The sequence below is a fragment of the Notechis scutatus genome, chromosome 4 (genome assembly GCF_049901735.1).
Source record: "Notechis scutatus isolate UNSWTSFEM ecotype Mainland chromosome 4, rNotScu1.2, whole genome shotgun sequence".
Lineage (NCBI taxonomy): Eukaryota > Metazoa > Chordata > Lepidosauria > Squamata > Elapidae > Notechis > Notechis scutatus.
This window is the reverse complement of record NC_142012.1, coordinates 99,532,417-99,552,250: the sequence shown is the minus strand read 5'-3', so window position 1 is coordinate 99,552,250 and position 19,834 is coordinate 99,532,417. Positions and strand designations below refer to the sequence as shown.

Below are 19,834 nucleotides of genomic sequence, written 5' to 3'. Positions count from 1 at the left end.
ATTCACAACTATGTATACATTTATACTTATTATCTTGTAAACAATTGGTAAATCAAATAAATAAATAAAAAATAAATAAATAAACAGAGAGGAAGGGGTCAAGCTATTTTCTAAAGCACCTGTAGGTCAGACAAAAACAATGGATGGAAACTGAACAAGGAGAGATTTAACTTGGAAATAAGGAGAAACTTTCTAACAGTGAGAACAAACAACCAATGGAACAGCTTGCCCTCGGAAGTTGTGGGAGCGTCATCACTTGAGACTTTCAAGAAGAGATTGGATTGCCATTTGTCAGAAATGGTGTATAGAGTCTCCTGCTTGGGCACGTGGTTGAACTAGATGACCTACAAGGTCCCTTCCAACTCTCATTATCTGTTATCTGTTATTATTTCCATTGTTCAACAAGTTGTTGGTTTTAGAAAAATATCAGAAAAAGGTACACATTCTTTGTATTCCTTCCTTGGGTTCCATTCTCTGTACCTGAAAAACTGTCTTTGTCCAAAGCAGTAAGATTTCTTGCCTGATAGACGTAACATCGAAGGTGGTAACTAAAAACTCCTAAAACAACAAAAACACAAGTCAGTGTAAATGAAACAATCTTTTTCTTTGTGTGTATATATTGTGTGCCTTTGACCCAGTGTTGACTCCTGGTGTTTAACTTGACAAATCCCTCCAATTTACTTCCTAAGTCTGAGAGAGAGTGAATGGCCTAAGATTACACAGCCGATTTTGTAACTAAGGCAGGACTAAAACTGACGGTTCATATACACTTATTTTTGCTCCTCCTCCTTATTCTCTTTATTTTGTCTATCTTGGTATGACTCTCTATAGTCATTCCCCCATCTTATTTTATATGCTATAGCTGTCAATATGTACGTTGATTCTCAGTCATTCAGGTCACGGTTATCCCAAAGATGCTTTTTCAAGAGGCAACTGGACTTTCTGGTTTTTCTTTGAAGACATTTCCCTTCTCATCCAAGAAACTTCTTCAGCTCTGGCTGGATGGTGGGGAATGGAAGGATTTATACTCCTTGCAGACAGTTGGTCATTTGCATTCTTTTAAGGTGACCTGGAGGTTTATCTGTGTCATCAGGGGCATCTAAGCGCTAGAGCCCACTGTAACTACATAGCCAAAAAGGCATTAATCTAATCCTACGTAGCTTCTTCTCTGGTAATATCACACTACTAACTAAAGCATACAAAACATTTGCTAGACCTATACTTGAATACAGCTCAACAGTCTGGAACCCATATCATGTATCTGATATTAACACAATTGAAAAAGTCCAGAAATATTTCACAAGAAAAGTTCTCCACTCCCCTACTCATTGCAGAATACCTTATGCCACCAGACTTGAAACTCTAGACCTAGAAAACCTAGAACTACGCCGCCTCTGGTCCGATCTAAATATAGTATATAAAATCATAAATTGCAATGTCCTACCTGCAAATGAATACTTCAGCTTCAATCATAACAATACAAGAGCACACAATAGATACAAACTCAAGGTTAACCGCACCAAACTTGACTGCAGAAAATACAACTTCAGCAACAGAGTGGTCAATGTTTGGAATACTCTACCTGACTCTGTGGTTTCTTCCCCAAACCCCCAAAACTTTAATCTTAGACTGTCTACTATTGACCTCACCCCCTTCCTAAGAGGCCTGTAGGGGGTGTGCATAAGCGCACTAATCGTGCCTACCATTCCTGTCCTATTGTTTTTTATTTTTCTTATAAGTATCTATCTCATGTATTCAAAACTATATTTATTCTTATACCTGTATCTTGTAAGCGATTGACAAATCAAATAAATACTATAAATACTAAAATAGTAAATCTGAGTGGTGCAAATTGGTGTGGAGCCTTACTGAAATTGTTGAAAGGAGCAAAATCCACATTTTGGACAGTGAGAACCACTGGTTTGAAAGAGGGGTCAAAGAGGCCATCTATGTCAAAACCGAACTGCCTTCTCTCAACAGAAGAGGTGGGATACGACATCATCCTTCTCCAATCTACAACATAGGCCCTTTCAACAGTTCCAAGAAGACTCCACATCCATTTGCACCACTCAGGTGACCCTGAGTACACAGATAAATCTCCAAGTCACCTTAATGACTTGCTAAAAGGATGCAAATGACCAGCTGTCTGCAAGGAGTATAAATCCTTCCATTCCCCACCATCCAGTTAGAGCTGAAGAAGCTTCTTGGATGAGAAATGAAACATCTTCAAAGAAAAACCAGAAAGTCCAGTTGCCTCTTGAAAAAGGCACCTTTGGTATAGTTGTCAATAATTTCCAATTTCTAATCATTGTTTAGCATTTATTGGTCTATTGATTTATTGATTGTATAGTAATTATTATGTGGTTAGGCTAAAGATTGATGAACGTTTCAATCATTCTCTTCATCTGTTATTGCCACAAATAAATGGATCAGTCTGGTCCAACAGTATGCTATATCAACATTTGGCATTCGGAAAAACACTGGAGAACAGCTAATTGCATTTGTTATTTCTAATATAAGTTTTAACTGCCTGCAAAATCTTTGGATTGTAGGTTTCCAGAGAGTTGAAAGAAATAGCCAACTAGGACAATTTCTATGAATAGGATCGAAAGTGGAATGGAAACATGGTACAATTTTAATAAGCATAGGAATAGTCATATGGGTTATACCCACATTTTGGACTAGTTTCCTTGACTGATCAAATAAATGGAAATTGACCTTTCTTTATAATTTCTATCAGGGTTTATTTTGAAATAATAATGTGAAATACAGCTGTATTCTATGGTCAAATTGATTATTAACTAAATTTTAGTTAAAGTGGAGCAATACATTTCTACTAATCCAAGAAACAGACTGGCCTCTGAACACTGAATGACATTAAAGAATTAATGATGTGGATTTCTTCCTATTCTCACTTCATTTTATTCCTTTTTGTGCATTACCCATTGAGAGCAATTTGACCTGGAGTGTGGGGCGATATTTGCATTTTGGGGGTGCCTTACATCAGTTTTGCGTTTGTCTCCTTTCTTGGCAGGAAAGGGCTCAGGTGACTCTAAAGAGAATATTAGATATATTCGCCAGCTTGAGTTTATACTGCATGTCAACTACAATAAAAGAGCAGCTGTGAGAAAACCAAGGGATCCCATCACTTTGAATAAACAATTTAAACTGACTTACTGTCAAAGTTGCAAGAAACAGTTGGAGTGTTTGCACCAAATAAATCTGCTGCTGAATCTGTGGACTTTTCAGAAGTGTGGTCTCCATCTTCAGTACTCAAATCTGCTCCCTAAGAGTATATAATTATTCAATGTTTATAAAGCACTTAGCTTAAACCCATAGGTTCAAAATGGTCTTTGTTATCAGGCTTATCAAATAAAAACCCAACATGAAAAGAAAAATGGGAAAGGAAAGGAGAGGAGGCAAACACAGCCATCCATTCTTAGGTATAAGGATTCTTAAAATTAATTATGTCACTGAAGACCTGATTTAATGGATCACATTTCCTGGAAATGGGATTTAAAACAAAATTAAGTCAGCATATAATTCTCTTCTAATGAATAATAACTTCTTGTCCCAATGAAACGGGGAAGAAAAATTTACTTCTCAGAACAGAAAAACATCTTTAGATACTGTTTCAAACCAATGATATCCACAGTCTTGTTGCAGCATTTCCTACCCCTCCCCCCAAAGTGAGGGGGGAAAAGGCATTTTAAGAATTTCTGTATTTCTCTCTGACTGTACATTATCTGCTGCAGACTATTAAATCCCAAAACCACAATGCAGTAGAGGTCATCCTTGACTTACATCTATTCGTATAGCAACTGTTTGAAGTTTTAATGGCACTAAAAAAAAGGACATATGACCAGTCCTCACACTTTCAACCACCATAGCATTTCCCCATAGTTATATAATCCACCAGCTTGTATTTATTATGACAGTTGTAGCGTCCTGGACTCAAATGATTGCCATTTGTGACTTTCCCGGCCAACTGTTTACATGCAAAATAAACTGGAGGTGGGGGAAGTTGGGTTTTCTTAAAGACTGTAAAATTCACCTAACCACAGCGACTCACTTAATGACTGTGGCAAAAACAGTCATAAAATCAGGTGCAACTCACTGAACAATTGCCCTGCTTAGAACATTTTCTTGCTATATTTTTTTATAGTATTTTTTATTTATATATAAATATTTTGAAAACAGTGTATTGTCCAGGCATTTCATTTTGCCAAAAAAGCAATAGGTATACTGATAGTGATAATAATAATATATATATATATAGTAATTATAGCAATATTTATAGTTATATTAATTAATTTATGATCATGTTCATTGCACTAGCATGTTTATAGTCTTAGACAACGTTCATCTTTTACATGCACAAAACAATAATCTTTCTTCATCTAACTTCTACCTCTTATATCTAGCCATTGATAAAACTTATTCCATGTTGAGTAATACTCTGTATCTCCTTTAACTTTTATTTTCAATGTCAATCTATCCATCTCTGCACAGCCCAATATTTTCCTGTTTTCGTCTGATGGAGTGTTCTCATTTTTCCAATACAATTCTCACTGCTGTTAATACGTGAAGCATTAAGTATATAGTCCCTTTATCGTAGCTTTCTGGTATTACACCTAATAGGAATATTTATGGCTTTAAATCTATATGCTACTTAGTTATCTTTTCCAACCATGTATGTATTTTTCTCCAGTATTTTCTTGCCTTCAAACATGTCCACCACATATGATAATAGGTACCTGGCATCTGATTACATTTCCAACATTTGGTGGACATATTTTTAAACATTTTACTTTCTTGCTATATTAAACAGCATCTGCAGTAGGGGAGATTGTTAGGATTGTGACAAGGGAAAAAAGAATTGAGGATGCCACTCAGGGATGGGATTCAACTGGTGTTACTAGTGGTTCAATGACTACGTTTTGTGTGTAAAAAAAACATCGGCTGAGCTGCCAAGACAGCTGAAAAGCGCTGTGCACGGGTGCACAGTGTTTGAAAAGCCTCTTTTTTCCTGCTTTCTCAACCTCAGCTGTGCTGCACAAAGCAGCTGAGGTTGAAAAAGCAGGAAATAAAGGACAGGTAAGAGCCTGGGCAGGCGGGTGGGCCAAATAGCAGCAAACACAGAACCAGTTTGGTGTCTGCTTCTCTACAGAGCTACCGGTTCTTTAGAACTGGGCAGAACTGATAGCATCCCACCCCTGGTGTCACTTTTTATCCGCTTGCCTAGGTCACATTTAAGTACACTTTTTAAATTATCAGTTATTCTCAAAGTGATCATTAAGTGATAATAGGCAAGGCAAATTATTCCTACTTACAAGAGCTCCTTCAAGTTTAAAGATGGCAGCTGCCCCATGTGTATCTGAAGGAGCCATTTTTCTTCTCCAGCGTCTGCGGCGGAAAGTATCAGAGCTACGTTGCTTCCAGTGAAACTTCCACCCAATCAAAGATGCAAATTCCCAACCTTCACGATCTTCGTATGATGTGGCTCCCTAAAAGACAATCATAACAAGCCGTTCAACATACTTCTTTGACAAAACAGAATTATTTTCTGACTTCTATTTTCAACATGCTACCCTCTCCCTCTGTTCTTTTCCACAGACGCTCATTGTCAACTGCATTTTCTTTGTGTTACCTTTGATGCAGTTGTTTGGTTTGGATCCTTTCTGCGTTTTCTAACCAACCTTCGCCTTCGATGGGTGTGATACATTTTTTCTGCTGCACCCCAGGATCTTGGTTTATTGTCAGGAGGAATGGTAATTCCATATTCCCAACCTTAAATGAAAAATGCACATATTGGCCATTAAAACCGGACTCTCCTTCCATAGTCAATATGGTAGCTACTGAAATCTGTGATTCACAGCCTACAGTTCGCCAACATTTTATCATCTTTTTCTCATAAGCCAACATTCATAAGACTTGTTACATTCACATTTGAAATAAAAAGCAGGCTGCAAGTTCTAATACTTGCCTTTTTCATCCACTGCTCTGTTGATGTCATATATCCAAGCTTCATCGTCCCATATCCAGCCAGGAGGACATGATATTTCACCTGGTGGTGGTGCTTTTTCTCCATTCTTTGAAACATAGAAAGAAGCATACTGAGAATTATGTTCACAATTAGCAGAATGATATATGTGCATATAATCAGAGGTGCTCAAGGGAGGTTTTAAAAAAATCAAGATAGTAGCTGCAACTGCATATCAAAAGTTTGTCCCATTTTTTCCACATAATGCACATTAAAAATTTCAATCTTGTAGATGGGTCAACGTCTTGATTTTTTATTATTTGGGGATGCCCCTACATTTCATAATAACTCATTACAAAGTAGAGTACCCGAAAGACCACTAATTTTATTATCAGAACCAAATGAGTCTCCACTCTGCAAATTTATGTCCCAAGAAATGTCTAAACCTTTGAAGCACTATAATACCATTGAGTGGTTTGATGCGCTAGACTAGCAAGATTAAGACCGGTTGTTTTCTATTTGACTCCTCCTGTTGTACAATTGGAAGCAGCAAACTAGGATCCAACAGTTGTAAGCTAGTAATATAGTTAAATGCAACTTTTTAAATGGTGCAAACTTGAATTCTGGATTCACAATTCATTTTACAACTCAGTGATGCACATTTTAGTTTGCTTGCACATTGCAATTTAAATTTTGTTTTGCACAGAAATAATAATAAAAACAAATGTCTTTCCCTCAAGACAACATTTTCTCCACCAATTCTCCTCTGTATAATCTAGCAGACAAGTATGGGCTGAGATTCAGAAATTGACCCAACCTTACCTGCAGTACTTCCATGGCATAGACAGGATGTTAAACGTGATTTAATGAACACAAATACAGTTCAGTTCAGTATGCTAAGAATAAACCATATTATGATTTAGTATTAGATGAAACTTTGTTTATAGCTTAGACCTAATGAGGTCTTGTAGCAATAGCATTTAGACTTATATGCCACGTCACAGTGCTTTACAGCCCTCTCTAAACAATTCACAGAGTCACCATATTGCCTCCAACAATCTGGATCCTCATTTTACCCACCTCGGATGGATGGAAAGCTGAGCCAACCTTGAGCCAGTGAGACTCGAACTGCTGGCAGTCAGCAGTCAGCAGAATTAGCCTGCAATACTGCATTCTAACCACTGTGCCACCATGGCTCTTATGGGATTGGAAAGAAATTGCAGATTGCAGTTCCAGGCAGATCTTCATCATCTGGCTGCAGTCAGTCAGTCAGTCAGACAGTCTGTCTGTCTGTCTGCCTGTCTCTCTCTCTCTCTCTCTCTCTCTCTCACACACACACACATGCACACACACGAAAAACATTAAGTCACCCATACCTGGAAAAAAATCTACAGCACTTAATATTGCTAAGCCACTAGAAGCAGCTCTTACCACATCTGTATATTGATCTTCAGCTGCTTTCCATTCTCCTCCAGGATAACGGCTCTCATTTTGATATACTTCATCAGTGAATTCAGTATGGCCAGCATCTGCTTCTGTCAGCAAGCTGTGGAGCCAGAAGGAAGACTTCAAACCATTAGATAACAAGGGATGTTCAACAAAAGACACTCTCTTATAGTATAAACCTGAGGGCACAGTTCTTTTTAAAAAGGCCTTTACCATGGTTTAAAAAAATATTTATATTATCTATTTTTAATTAATATAAAGCTATTGTAGATATGTTTAGTTTTTCAAAACTTTTTTGGTAATAACAACAATAAATAAATCTGCAGCTTAGTAAGATATGATGCAGACATTGGTGACATACAGCTCCACCTACTGGGAGGAAAATTATGTGTTTCTTTGCTTTAGAATAGAACAGGGCTGTCAAACTCCCAGCCCGTGAGCCAGATGCGTCACGCGCTGGCCACACCCATGCCTGGTTTAGCGAAGGGAGGGGAGTCCCGATACGTCACATGACACCGCCATGTCTACATGAGCTTGACACCCTGTTCTACATCTTCTATTACAGGTGGCCCTCCACTTACAACCACAATTGAGCTCAATGTTGTTATGTGAGACATTTGTTAAGTGAATTATGCCCCATTTTACGACTTTACTTGCCTCAGTTGTTAAGTGAATCATTGCAGTCGCTAAGTTAGTAACTAAGTCAGTTGTAAAATGAATCTGGTTCCCTATTGACTTTGCAAAACGTAATCACATGATCTTGGGACAGAGCAACGGTCATAAATATGAACTAGTTGCCAAGCATCTGAATTTTTTATCACAAGATGACGGGGATACTGGAAAGCTTGTAAGTGTGACAAACAGTCACAAGTCACTTTTCCAGTGCCGTTTTAACTTTGAATGATCACTAAACAAATTGTTATAAGTTGAGGACTACCTATACAAAGGAGTAATTCCAGTACAGTTGATAAAAGTAGGCATGTTGTCATACAGAATCTGTGCAAGACTCAGGAGTGTGCCTCAAAACTGGAGGTATGCACCTAGCTTATCTTCTATCTTATCATAGATTACATAATGACTGAAAGTAAATAGATTAAAAAGTAAATAAAACACTATTAAACTGCTTATTGAGAAAATGCAATCCTTCCTCCCATCTGCTGATAGCTGAGATTTCAGTAAGACTGGCCTGTTAGCCAAGTTACATTCCTTGGTTTCAGACAAGGTCCTTAAATTTGCCTCCAAAAATCTTTGGGAGGCCCTTGAAAAAGCATAGTTAATAATATACAATATTGCCTGGTTGGTTTCTCCAGAAGTATCACGAGCTTGCAGCCATCAGCCCTTTTTCTCAACATTCATAACTTAAGGAAGCCTTTATGTTGTTACCTTCCCTTGGCATAAGCAGGTTTCTGCAGGAGATCTTAATAGAACTGCTTTGCAACAGAAGTTAGCATTTTCCTGTCTTCCTGCTAAATTTATGAGATTTCCTCCAATGGAAATTACATAAACTCCCCCTCCCCACCATTTTATGAGAATAATCCAAGCCAAAACCTGACCTTCTTTCAGGATCAACGAACCAGTCGTCTTCCCACTCCCATCCTTTGGGAGGCAAAAAATACTCTCGTTTCAATTTGATTTTTCCTGTGACATCGGAAAACTTGTGACGTCCAACAAGCCCTCTGGTTCCCCACTTTCCAAACATAAGAGCCTGGTTTTCATACTGTTGCCAAAAAGGTAAATACAACTTTAGAAAAATGAATCTGTTCACTGTCGGCATTCCAAAGCCATCAAAACAAAAAATCAGGTACTTGTTTTTAAAAACTTCTTTATACTCAGTCTACAATCATCACTCCAGCCTCTCCAAGGACAGAACAGAACAGAATAACAGAGTTGGAAGGGACCTTGGAGGTCTTCTAGTCTAAGCCCCTGTTCAAGCAAAAAACCCTACTTGACCACTTCCTGCTTTACTCCATAATCTCCATCTTGATGAGATGGGTGGCACATAAATGTAATAAATAAATAATTCCTAGTCAAGGGGTCTCCAGGTTCTTCTTCATCTCCTCATCTCCTTGCTCCCTAATGAAGCCTAAAATTCTAGTTGTCAAAAACAGATCTTAGTATTTTTCTGCCCACACAGAAAAGATCTCCATACCAGGTATTACACCTCTTCCCCAGCCCAAGAAATGTTCAGGTTTATACATCAATGCTCAACTTCCCTAGCAGACGTATCTCTTTTTTTTTTTAACATAAAAATGTCACCTTTCTTCTACCTTTCTCTCATCACCTTACAAACTATTTGAAGATTTCGTAATAATATTCATGGGCTTTACAAAGATCCCATTGTGTTCATCACAGATCTGTGAATAATGTTGGGAGAAACTCTAAAACTATTTCAAAAATAAAACTACTGGAATTAATTAAAAATTCATGAAGATCATGGAAGGAGTCAAGGATGGAGTTTGCTGGCTTCTCAAGGTCTGGGCAATGTTCAAATGAATCTAAAGGCATGGGAACCTTTGTGAGCTTTGGCTAAGGAGAGGCTTTAGGACTATAGATTAAATGAAGATTTGAGCACATTTACCAATCTCTCTCTTTCTAATGACAGCAGTGAATCCAAATATAACCCACCTATATATGGCCTGCAGATTTCTATAGCTTCCTCCAGCCAAGATTTTGTGGCCTATAAAACTACCCCCTTACATCTTTCCCCTGAATCCATAGGAAATTGATTAATTTTGGGGGGGATATATTTATGTCCAGAACCAATTCTGTGTATCTTTCTGAAGAAGTGCTGAAGTTTCAAACCCAACCTCTCTAGTAGTATTAGTGCATCCCTGAAAAAGTGTAGCCTCCAACCACAAAATATTTACCTGCTGTGCATAACAGCTGCGTCTGAACTGAAGCACCTGCTACTTTCAAAATCAAGTCATGGGTTGTAGCAAGCTGAAATAAGTCTTTTAATTTAAAAAAACCAAGAAGGGTAATATCCAGAGGTGGTATTCAGGCGAACCGGTAGCAAGAATTTGGTGTGGGTCACCAAACCGGTAGCAACATCTAGCTGGCCACGCCCACAACCCAGTCGCCTGGTTTCCGCTCACTCGCTTGCCCTGCCCGCCCGATGCTCGCTCGCCCCAGTTTAAAGGAGGTCTGCTCCCCCGCCCTAGCCATGCATTTTCAAGCAGCCACTTGAAAACACATGACTGTGGGCGGAGCAGCGGTCTGTTAACCTGAAAAACTGTTCCAAGGCTGGATTCTTCATGGACACTAGAAGTATCACTTCCCCTTGTGAGTAAAGTGCCTGGAGCGAGAGGAAAAGAATGCTGGGGTGGGGTGGGGTGGAAATCCAGCCATGGGGAAGTTTGCAGGAGCTGCAAATGCAAGTCCGTTAACCTGTAGAACTTCTCCAATGCTGGATTCATTTCCCTTTGTGAGTAAGGTGCCTGGAGCGAGAGGGAATGAAGGCTGATGGGGAGAGGGGTGAGAGAGAGAGAGAAGAAAGAAAGAAAGAAAGAAAGAAAGAAAGAAAGAAAGAAAGAAAGAAAGAAAGAAAGAAAGAAAGAAAGAAAGAAAGAAAGAAAGAAAGAAAGAAAGAAAGAAAGAAAGAAAGAAAACAAGAGGAAGGGAGAGAAAGAAAGAGGAAGAAAGACAAAGAAAGAAAAAGAAATAGGAAGGGAGAGAGAGAGAGACAGAGAAAACTTTGTGCTATTATTTTTAATTGTTCCATTATTTATCATGTGTTAATATTTTACACTGTCCCTACACCTAGAGTGATTCTACTGCCTATCTTTTGCCCAGGGCTACCACATATTTTTCAGGGTTTACATGCATTCAATGTCTATAGTCCAGAGCATAAATACACATGTGTTTAACAGAGTTGAAAGGGGGTTTGGAGGTCTTCTAGTCCAAGCCCCTGCTCAGGCAGGAAAACTGAGGATGCCAAACTCTGAGTAGAGGCCCTGGGAAAGGTGTTAGAATAACACTTAGAAGGGACTTTAGGGGGAACCCTATACCATTTCAGAGAAATGGCTGTCCAGTCTTTTAAAAACTTCCAGTGATTGAGCATCCAGAACTTCTGGAGACAAGCAGGTCCACTGGTTGATTGTTCTCACTGTCAGGAGGTTTCTCCTTAGTTTTAGGTTGTTTCTCTCTTTGTTTAGTTTACATCCATTGCTTCTTGTTTGTGTTCTGCTTCTTTGGAAAATATATTGCCCCCACTTCTTTGTGGCAGCCCTTAAAAGCCTGTTGCCTATCTCCCTCATGGGCAAAGCATGTGAGCCATTTCCTCCTTTCAGTGGTCCATGAAAGTACATCTATAGTATGTAGATAATAAAGTCAAAAAAAGGTGAACAACATTTTTACAGAACTATAGATAAGTTGAGGCTGGGTGTGACAAGGAATGGCTGGGAAGGGAGGGGCCAGGTGAGGCAGCCCTCAACGTGAGTGACATTAAGTTGGTCACACCCACTCAGTCACATGACCACCAAGTTACACCCACAGTCACATGACCATCAAGCCATGCCCACCAAATAAGCCACGCCCACAGAACCGGTAGTAAAAAAATTTGAATCCCACCACTGGTAATATTATGCAAAGCTATGAAGCTGTTATGGCTTTTGCTGAATTATTTGTTTATCACTTTATTTCCTACTTTTATATCCAGGGGCGCTCAAGACAACTAACACAAAAGAATAAGTAGGAGGATACAAAACAACATATTTTGCATGTTTTCAGATGGCAATGTGAAATACCAGTGATAGACCTATTAACTAATAAAGGTAAAAGTTTGCCCTGGAACAAGTAGTTGTACGATCGATTTGATCAATCTTTGGCAGAATACGTAAATGTCTCCCTTGCATGTTCCATTAAAATGAGCAGGAGCTGTACAACACATTACAGAAATAAAAAATTCTTCCATTGTAACTTCTCAAATCCTCAGGAGGCGTGAGAAAGAAGAACAAGAAAAACAATCTTTGAAGCTTGATTTCAGAATATGGAAATAAGGGCCAAACCTCAATTTCCTAGAGTAATGACAGAGTAATGATTAGGCACATACCAATTCAGCAAATACACTGAATGCTCCTTCAGCAAAGCTATTGAATTTTTTTTCGACTGCAGTCAAGCCAAGCCAAAAATTGACTCGCAGCTGTGCTGGTATTTTGACGTTGTTTTTGTCTTGTGGATACTAGAGTATGTTTTAAGAAAGAGAGAGAGAGAAAAAAAAAACCTGGTCACTTCCAATGTGTCTTCATCACAATAAAAAACATACAGTACAGATTTCCAGGACTTACGCCCCACAGTGTAGCTTATGCTTTTTCTATCAGAGGCTGTTTCAAAAAAGTAGAAAACGAAAAACAGAGAGGTTCAAAGCGTAAACTTGTCCTTGATTTGACTTAGGAAGCAAAGACAGCCAGATGGGTAGTCTATTTCCTGTTTTTCCCCAATCCCAATTGTCAGCATACAATGCTTTGCCACTACCCAATTCCGAGAATGAAGATTGTAATCACTGCTAATATTTCCTTGCTATAAGCAGCTTGAAGATCAGCATTGTTATGTTGAGACGCCCTAACCATTGAAACACCGTTTTCTTCTGAATTGACATTGGAAGCATGTTTTAGAATTACTTCCTGATTTTTTATAACAGGGTTGGTCTTCCAAATATTACTGGACTCCAACCCTTATCAACCTCAGCCAGTACCACTGGCCAGGTTAAAGTTTTTTGGGGTATGGGGAAGAGATACAGAGTCGGGAGGTATTCAGACATTGATCTTTCTATCTCTGCTTCAGAGTTTTAAAAAAACACAAATCATATCCTTACAGGGGCCACTTCTATTTTTGTTTAAGCTATTTTTCTGAATTTTCCTCTAGAATGCAAAGTATCAGCCCTGGACAATGGTAATGGCCGCAAATAATCTTGAGAGGAGTGACCTAGACTGGCTAATGACCTAACAGAACCATTAGCAATGGGAGGAGGGCATTCCCAACCTTAGTTTTTAGCAGAGTTGGCAATAGAGATGGTTAACATTGGATCCCACACTGTGCTAAAATACTATGTGTACCATGGAGAACATTGCCAACCTATGTCCATGGCGATCATATAATTAATTGCAGAAATAACTATTCTGCAGTACACTGGTATAAGTTAGAGCCAGTTTGGTTTAATGGATAAGGCACCAAGCTAGAAAGCAGGTGGCTATGAGTTCAAGTCCCACTTTAGCCTGGGTGACTTTGGGCCAGTCGCTCTCTCTCTCAGGCCAACCCACCTCACAGGGTGGCTGCAGTGGAGAAAATAGGAGGAGGAAGAAGGTGTGTTGGCTTTGTTTGTCTCCTTGAGTTATGTATAAAAATAATAAAGGTGGAATGCAAATAAAAATACAGTCACCTAAAGCAAACAGACTTCTCTATGGAGGGGTGTATTGTGCCAACTGAAATGTTTGCCTCAGTTTTCTCTAATCTTATATCCTTCAGCTGCACTGGCTCTATAACTTTCAGGATTTCTACCAGATTGAGAAATTTTAATTCACTAGAAGATACCATGAAATGTTACCAAAAATTCTAGTTTGGACAAATTAGGAGAAAACAGATACCATCACAAACAAAAGAATCCTGGGCCTATCTATTGATTTAAAAGTTGCATTCACCAAATGCCACACCAAACCTGGTCTAGAAAGAACAGATATGCATGGAGTTAACAGTACCTTTAAAAAGATGGTCTGAGTTTTCCCACAATATTTGCCAGATGCTTCAGGACATGTTGAATGTAAAATCTCATGAGCAGGAACACGTGCATAGGCCAGTCTCTTCTCTCCCCGGATCATCCATATAAACACGTCAGGCATACTGTTTTGTGGCTTTGGGTTTCAATGAAGAAGAGAACAATGAAATAGCTTTATTAGTCTTGCTAATATCCGACATTATTTGTAGACCTCCTTGGAAATGCCTGATGAGTGAACAGGCCCATTCTAAAGTGCTTCCTAGGCTAACTTGTTTTCAATGTCAGATGAAATGGAGCAGAGGTTGCAAAACTGTCATATATTCTATACTTACAAATGCCACTCACATTTGCAATATAGGCATGCATCGGCAGCACCGTCTGTACAAGCCACAATTATGGCAAAGTGTTGTAATTATGGTTCATGACATCAACGTACAAATGACGCAATCATGTTACCAGCATTGTGGCAATTGACATAAGTAGGTAAGTCATGCCATTTATGTCATGGGATCAGGATGTACGTGTTGTCCTTAGCCCATGGGCGCCCAAGTAAATGTGTGTGTGGGTGTGGGTACAAACAGCCTCCCCCTCAATGCATACAATCCATTCACCTCTTCAGTTAGTTGTATTAATTTGTCCAGCCAATCTTCTATGTTTGGCAAAGTGGCCTTCACATCCATGGCTTCATTCCTGAGTCTAATTGCTGCTTCCTGAATCTGATGGAGGGACTTGACCCGCAATTTGAGGATCTGTGTGTCAAGGACGGTGACATTCTGCTTGCCTTCTAAGCGAGGCAACTCCTTACTGAAAGGAAATGCCAGTAATGTTCAGCAATTAAATTTCATTCAGCAAATAGTTAGAAGGTCATAAAAATTGCCACAAACTAATGCAATGTAGTAACGCCCCAGGGGCCTTAAGAAACCATGATGGAAAACTCTAAATGCAACAAATGTATAAAGGGAAGAACTGTTTTCAAAAACAACAGGGTTTATGACTGGTGCATTTCAGAAAATAATATTCCTTTTGTTGGGGAAGATTCTTCAAATGAAAATACATGAATATAGATGTGAAAATAAAAAGACTAAATACTTCAACTATTTAAACATTTTATTAAATTTATTATTATTAATAATTGTTAATTATTATTATTTATTCATTAAACATGAAACTCAGTCAACTGAACATTTAAAAATATATCACAAATATCATTGATTGGCGTTGGTGGTTGATTCGGGTTGCTGCCAGTATCAACCAAGTATCTTCTTAAAATGTACTATGTTCCGAGTAGTGCAGTTTTTTGCAGTTCCGCTGGTGTTATTGCAGAAAGCTGCAATTTATTGATGTATTTTGTAAAATTCTTGGACATGTTACCTAATGCTCCAATGAAAATGGGTATCACTGTTACACATATCATTGACTGGCGCTGATGGTTGATACAGGTTGCTGGCAGCATTCTAGATATCAACCAAGTATATTCCTAAAATATACAATTATTATTATTATTATTCATCACACAGTCAGCCAGATGTTCAGACTGGGTTTGGCATTTTTGTCTACCCACTGAGTCCTTACCAAGGACCTGGGACAGGCAAATCTGGATGTTTGATGGTGTTACAGATATTGCCGCAGGATGGAAGCTGTTCCAAGTAAAGCTGCCTTCTGCAATTGATTGATGGCAAATTTGTCAATGCCTATGGTGTTCAAGTGGTGCTCCAGTTGTTTTGGGACTGTACCCAAGGCTCCTATTACTATTGATAGTACCCTTGCTTGCCTTTGCCATAGTCGTTCTATTTCTATTTGTAGGGCTTTGTACTTGTATTTTTTATTTTTGTTTAATTTATTATTATTATTTTAAACACCGACTTCTTTTTTCTATAGAAAAAAAGTACAGTATACAATTATATTTACAGCCACGTGGAACCAATAGGGATTGGTCAAGTGCTTCTCTTTATTAATTTGAATCTTTATTATAATCACTGACCAGGATTCTACAATAACCAAAAATTAAAATAAATAGTTGCTATTCTAAATAAAATAAGTTTTAATTATAAGTAGAGGTGAGGTGAGGTGAGGTGATCTGGGATTGTCTAGTTTTAGGAACAGCACAACATAATTAGGCACATTCAAGGAAATGAAATCACATTGATCTTACAACAGTCATTGTACACAAAATGTCAGAATTATCTGGGTACTTTGCCAGATAGGAAGTTATAAAGCAAGTGTACAATATAACAGGCCACAAGCTGTGGATCTGATGTAGTGTACTCTACAAAAACACAATCCTAACTCATAAGGCTGTGGTTTTGTGTGAGGGGGGTGAAGGAAGTTGTATTTGTGCTTGTGCATTCAGTCTGAATAAGGAGCACAACTCTGAGAAGAAGAACCATGTTTATTAAGTCATTTGGTGCTTGCTTTGCAAGAGAGTTCCTAAATAATGGAGAAGCAAAAAATGTTTATAGAAGTTGAGGGCTACAAGGTGGGAAATCCTAGGGATTTGCAGGAGAATTTGGGAATCTAGGCAGTTCCTTGTCTGGATAACTGGGTTAGTACTACAGTTAAGCAAAATGGGCCTTTCAGCAGGCAGCAGAAGTGAGGACATTCATTGCAAAGGAGATATGATTGAATGTTGAGGTCTCAATAGAAGATACTTTTAGCCCAGGGTTGTACTGTGGAATTCTTGGTCCTTTGTTGTTTTCAACCAAGCTGAAAACTTTTATTTATTTTATTTATTTTTATTTATTTTGATTTGCCAATTGTTTACAAGATAATAAGTATAAATGTATACATAGTTGTGAATACATGAAATGGTTACATACAAGAAAAATAAAGAATAGGAGAAACAATAGGACAGGGACGGTAGGCACGTTGGTGCGCTTATGCACGCCCCTACAGACCTCTTAGGAAAGGGTGAGGTCAATAGTAGACAGTCTAAGGTTAAAGTTTTTGGGGTTTGGGAAGAAACTACAGAGTCGGGTAGAGTATTCCAGACATTGACCACTCTATTGCTGAAGTCGTATTTCCTGCAATCAAGTTTGTGCGGTTTACTTTGAGTTTGTATCTATTGTGTGCTCTTGTGTTGTTATGGTTGAAGCTGAAGTATTCATTGACAGGTAGGACATTGCAATGTATGATTTTGTATACCATGCTTAAGTCAGACCGAAGACGGCGTAATTCAAGGTTTTCTAGTTCTAGAATTTCAAGTCTGGTGGCATAAGGTAAACTGAGTTGAAAACTGTTTTAAACTGAGTTGAAAACTGTTTAGTTTTCAAAACAACCAGGTTGGGAGAGCAGAGCACCAAGGACTTCATAATGTTGAGATCATCAGCTGATGGAAGATTGAAAGTTGGAGTTTCTCTTTTTTGCAATTTCCTCGTAAGGATTGCCCTTGTGTTATGCTGTGAGCTAGTGAGGAGTCTTCTATTCTTTGATTTTGATGGGACTTTGTCTGAGGCATGGAGGATCAATTTGAGCCTCATAGAATTGGGCAAAGAGATGACCTGAGTTTGACCCTGCTCATATCTAAAAGTTTGGTGGGAGAGAAGATGAAGCCTCCATTTTTGTCTGTCAAGATTTATTTTCTCTTCTACATCCTCAATAACAGTCGTTGGCATTGAAATATGCTAACACTAGCTCGATACCCATGCTTTGCTACAAAACTATGTGGTCGGGCTTAGCTTTTGGGGAGGAAAATTATACCTCTGCCTACCAGCATCCATCGGTATTCATCTGGCTAGCGTCCTGTCAGTGTGTGTGAGGGTTGAGGGCTGTTTGGAAACTGAAGCAGTATTTGCTGTGTGAGCAAGGAGACAGCAAGGAGCCTGGGCATGGCTTAGCGCAACTGTTTTGTACTAAAACTGCATGTTGCTCTGAAACTAAAACTGAAACTGAAACTCCTCTCCTCTGCTTGTATTTTGCATTTGGAACAGTTTTCTTTTCAGGTGGGGAGGGAGAGTAGAACTCCTTAGCATCAGAGCATGTTAATAATAATATATAAAATACTAATGCTCTGATGGTCATTTCAAAAAATCCTTTCTTAGTGAGCACCTAGAAGCCAAGAGGAACATACATGCCAAATTTCAAGTTTGTAGGCTTTACGTTTCTGGAGATTTTGTGAAGATGCATGAGTGGTATTTCGCTTTTATATATATAGAAGATTAGTAGTCTTTGGAGTTTTTGTTTCAAGTATCTTGCTGGCTTAAAAAGGAAGATATAATAGGTAGTACATGTGTCTGGGTAGGAAACATTGATCTAGTTGCGCTTCCAAATATCTAGCACATTGCTTAAGCATGGTAACTACTTAGTTGTATCTCAACATTGGAATGGTCCTCTCTTGAAACCTATCATGTAATTTTGGAGGGGATGTCCTTTTTCATGTAGGCTGAGACAGATTGTTTGGCCCAGAATCACCTAGCCAGGTTCCATGCATAAGGAGGGATTAGAACTCACAGTCTCTCACTGATTGGCCCAGAGTCATCCAGCTGGCGTTCATGCCTAAGGCGGGACTAGAATTCGCAATCTCCTGGTTTCTAGGCCAGCACTTTAACCACTCTAGACCAAACTGGCTTTCAGGTACAGGAATACTTAGCAATCTTAATTTTGAGGCAGCCACAGAGAAGAAAGATTACAGGAGAAGCTTACCTTAGGTCCACTATAAGTTCATCGATCAGCTCCAAACGTATCTTTACCAACTGATTTTCTGCCATCTTTGCTTGTATTCCTGATTTTAAAGCTGTTAGGTTTGCTTGCTAGGAAGGGAAAGAATTGAATAACCAATGCCATTTTTCATTTTTATAATTCACCAAAACAACTCTGGAAAGATCTATCATAGTTGAATAAGTTTATTACAAATATTGCATATTATATCTCTATGTAGGACAGAAGTCAGCAACAATTAAGGCCTTCAATGATTTTCCCCTTGCCTGAAATCTTACAAGATTTCTATGATTTATACTTGATGAAAACTCTGAAATATCACAAAAAACACTCAGTTAGAATCTTTGGCATTCTTATGTATGGTTTAGAAATATTATGAAATTGTAATATTTTGTGTTTAATGTAACTGGGGATAGCACAGTTATATTAGAGGTAACAGACCATCCATAAAGATAAAGATGCTGCATTCCAGCCTATTCTTGGAAACTGGATATAAATCTAATGCTGGAAATTCATAATACATGCATTAACATTAAATAGTTAATAATAATAATTTATTAAAATAGTTCCAAACTACTTACCAACTTTACTATCATGGCAAGAATCAAGTTTAAAGGATCCAATCTGTGACTTATATCCTCCCAGTAAGAAGTCAGTGTTACTACTGGCTTTATGTTTGCCCATGGTAAATAATAATAATAGTTTCCTAAGACGAAATATTGATAGATGAATAGTCATTTATTTATTTAATGAGGTTTAAATTCCACTTTTACTCAGGAGCTCAAAGTAATATACGTATACAGCATTTCTTTCTCCAGTTTTTCCCCACAACAACCCCACAAGGTAGGTTGTTTAACAGATAACAGATAACAATCAGAGTTGGAAGGGACCTTGTAGGTCATCTAGTCCAACCCCCTGCCCAAGCAGAAGAGCCCACACCGTTTCTGAAAAATGGCAGTCCAATCTCTTCTTGAAAGTCTCAAGTGATGAAGCTCCCACAACTTCCAAGGGCAAGCTATTCCATTGGTTGATTGATCTCACTG

The 19,834-nt window shown here is 38.5% G+C and overlaps 1 protein-coding gene across 4 annotated transcripts in view; it reads right to left on the bottom strand.

The window, feature by feature from the left end:
- The window catches only part of MYOF (myoferlin), a 122,226-nt gene that overhangs the window by 34,647 nt on the left and 67,745 nt on the right, over positions 1-19,834 (bottom strand). For all 4 annotated transcript variants that reach the window (XM_026670749.2, XM_087964202.1, XM_026670750.2 and 1 more), the window contains 12 exons: positions 19,373-19,497; positions 18,777-18,883; positions 14,750-14,942; positions 14,122-14,274; positions 12,480-12,608; positions 8,983-9,146; positions 7,415-7,529; positions 5,987-6,092; positions 5,651-5,790; positions 5,334-5,507; positions 3,178-3,286; positions 481-558 (listed from right to left, as the gene is read on the bottom strand). In XM_026670749.2, coding sequence (XP_026526534.2) covers positions 481-558; positions 3,178-3,286; positions 5,334-5,507; positions 5,651-5,790; positions 5,987-6,092; positions 7,415-7,529; positions 8,983-9,146; positions 12,480-12,608; positions 14,122-14,274; positions 14,750-14,942; positions 18,777-18,883; positions 19,373-19,497 — 1,593 coding nt within the window. The remainder of the gene's footprint in view (positions 1-480; positions 559-3,177; positions 3,287-5,333; positions 5,508-5,650; positions 5,791-5,986; positions 6,093-7,414; positions 7,530-8,982; positions 9,147-12,479; positions 12,609-14,121; positions 14,275-14,749; positions 14,943-18,776; positions 18,884-19,372; positions 19,498-19,834) is intronic.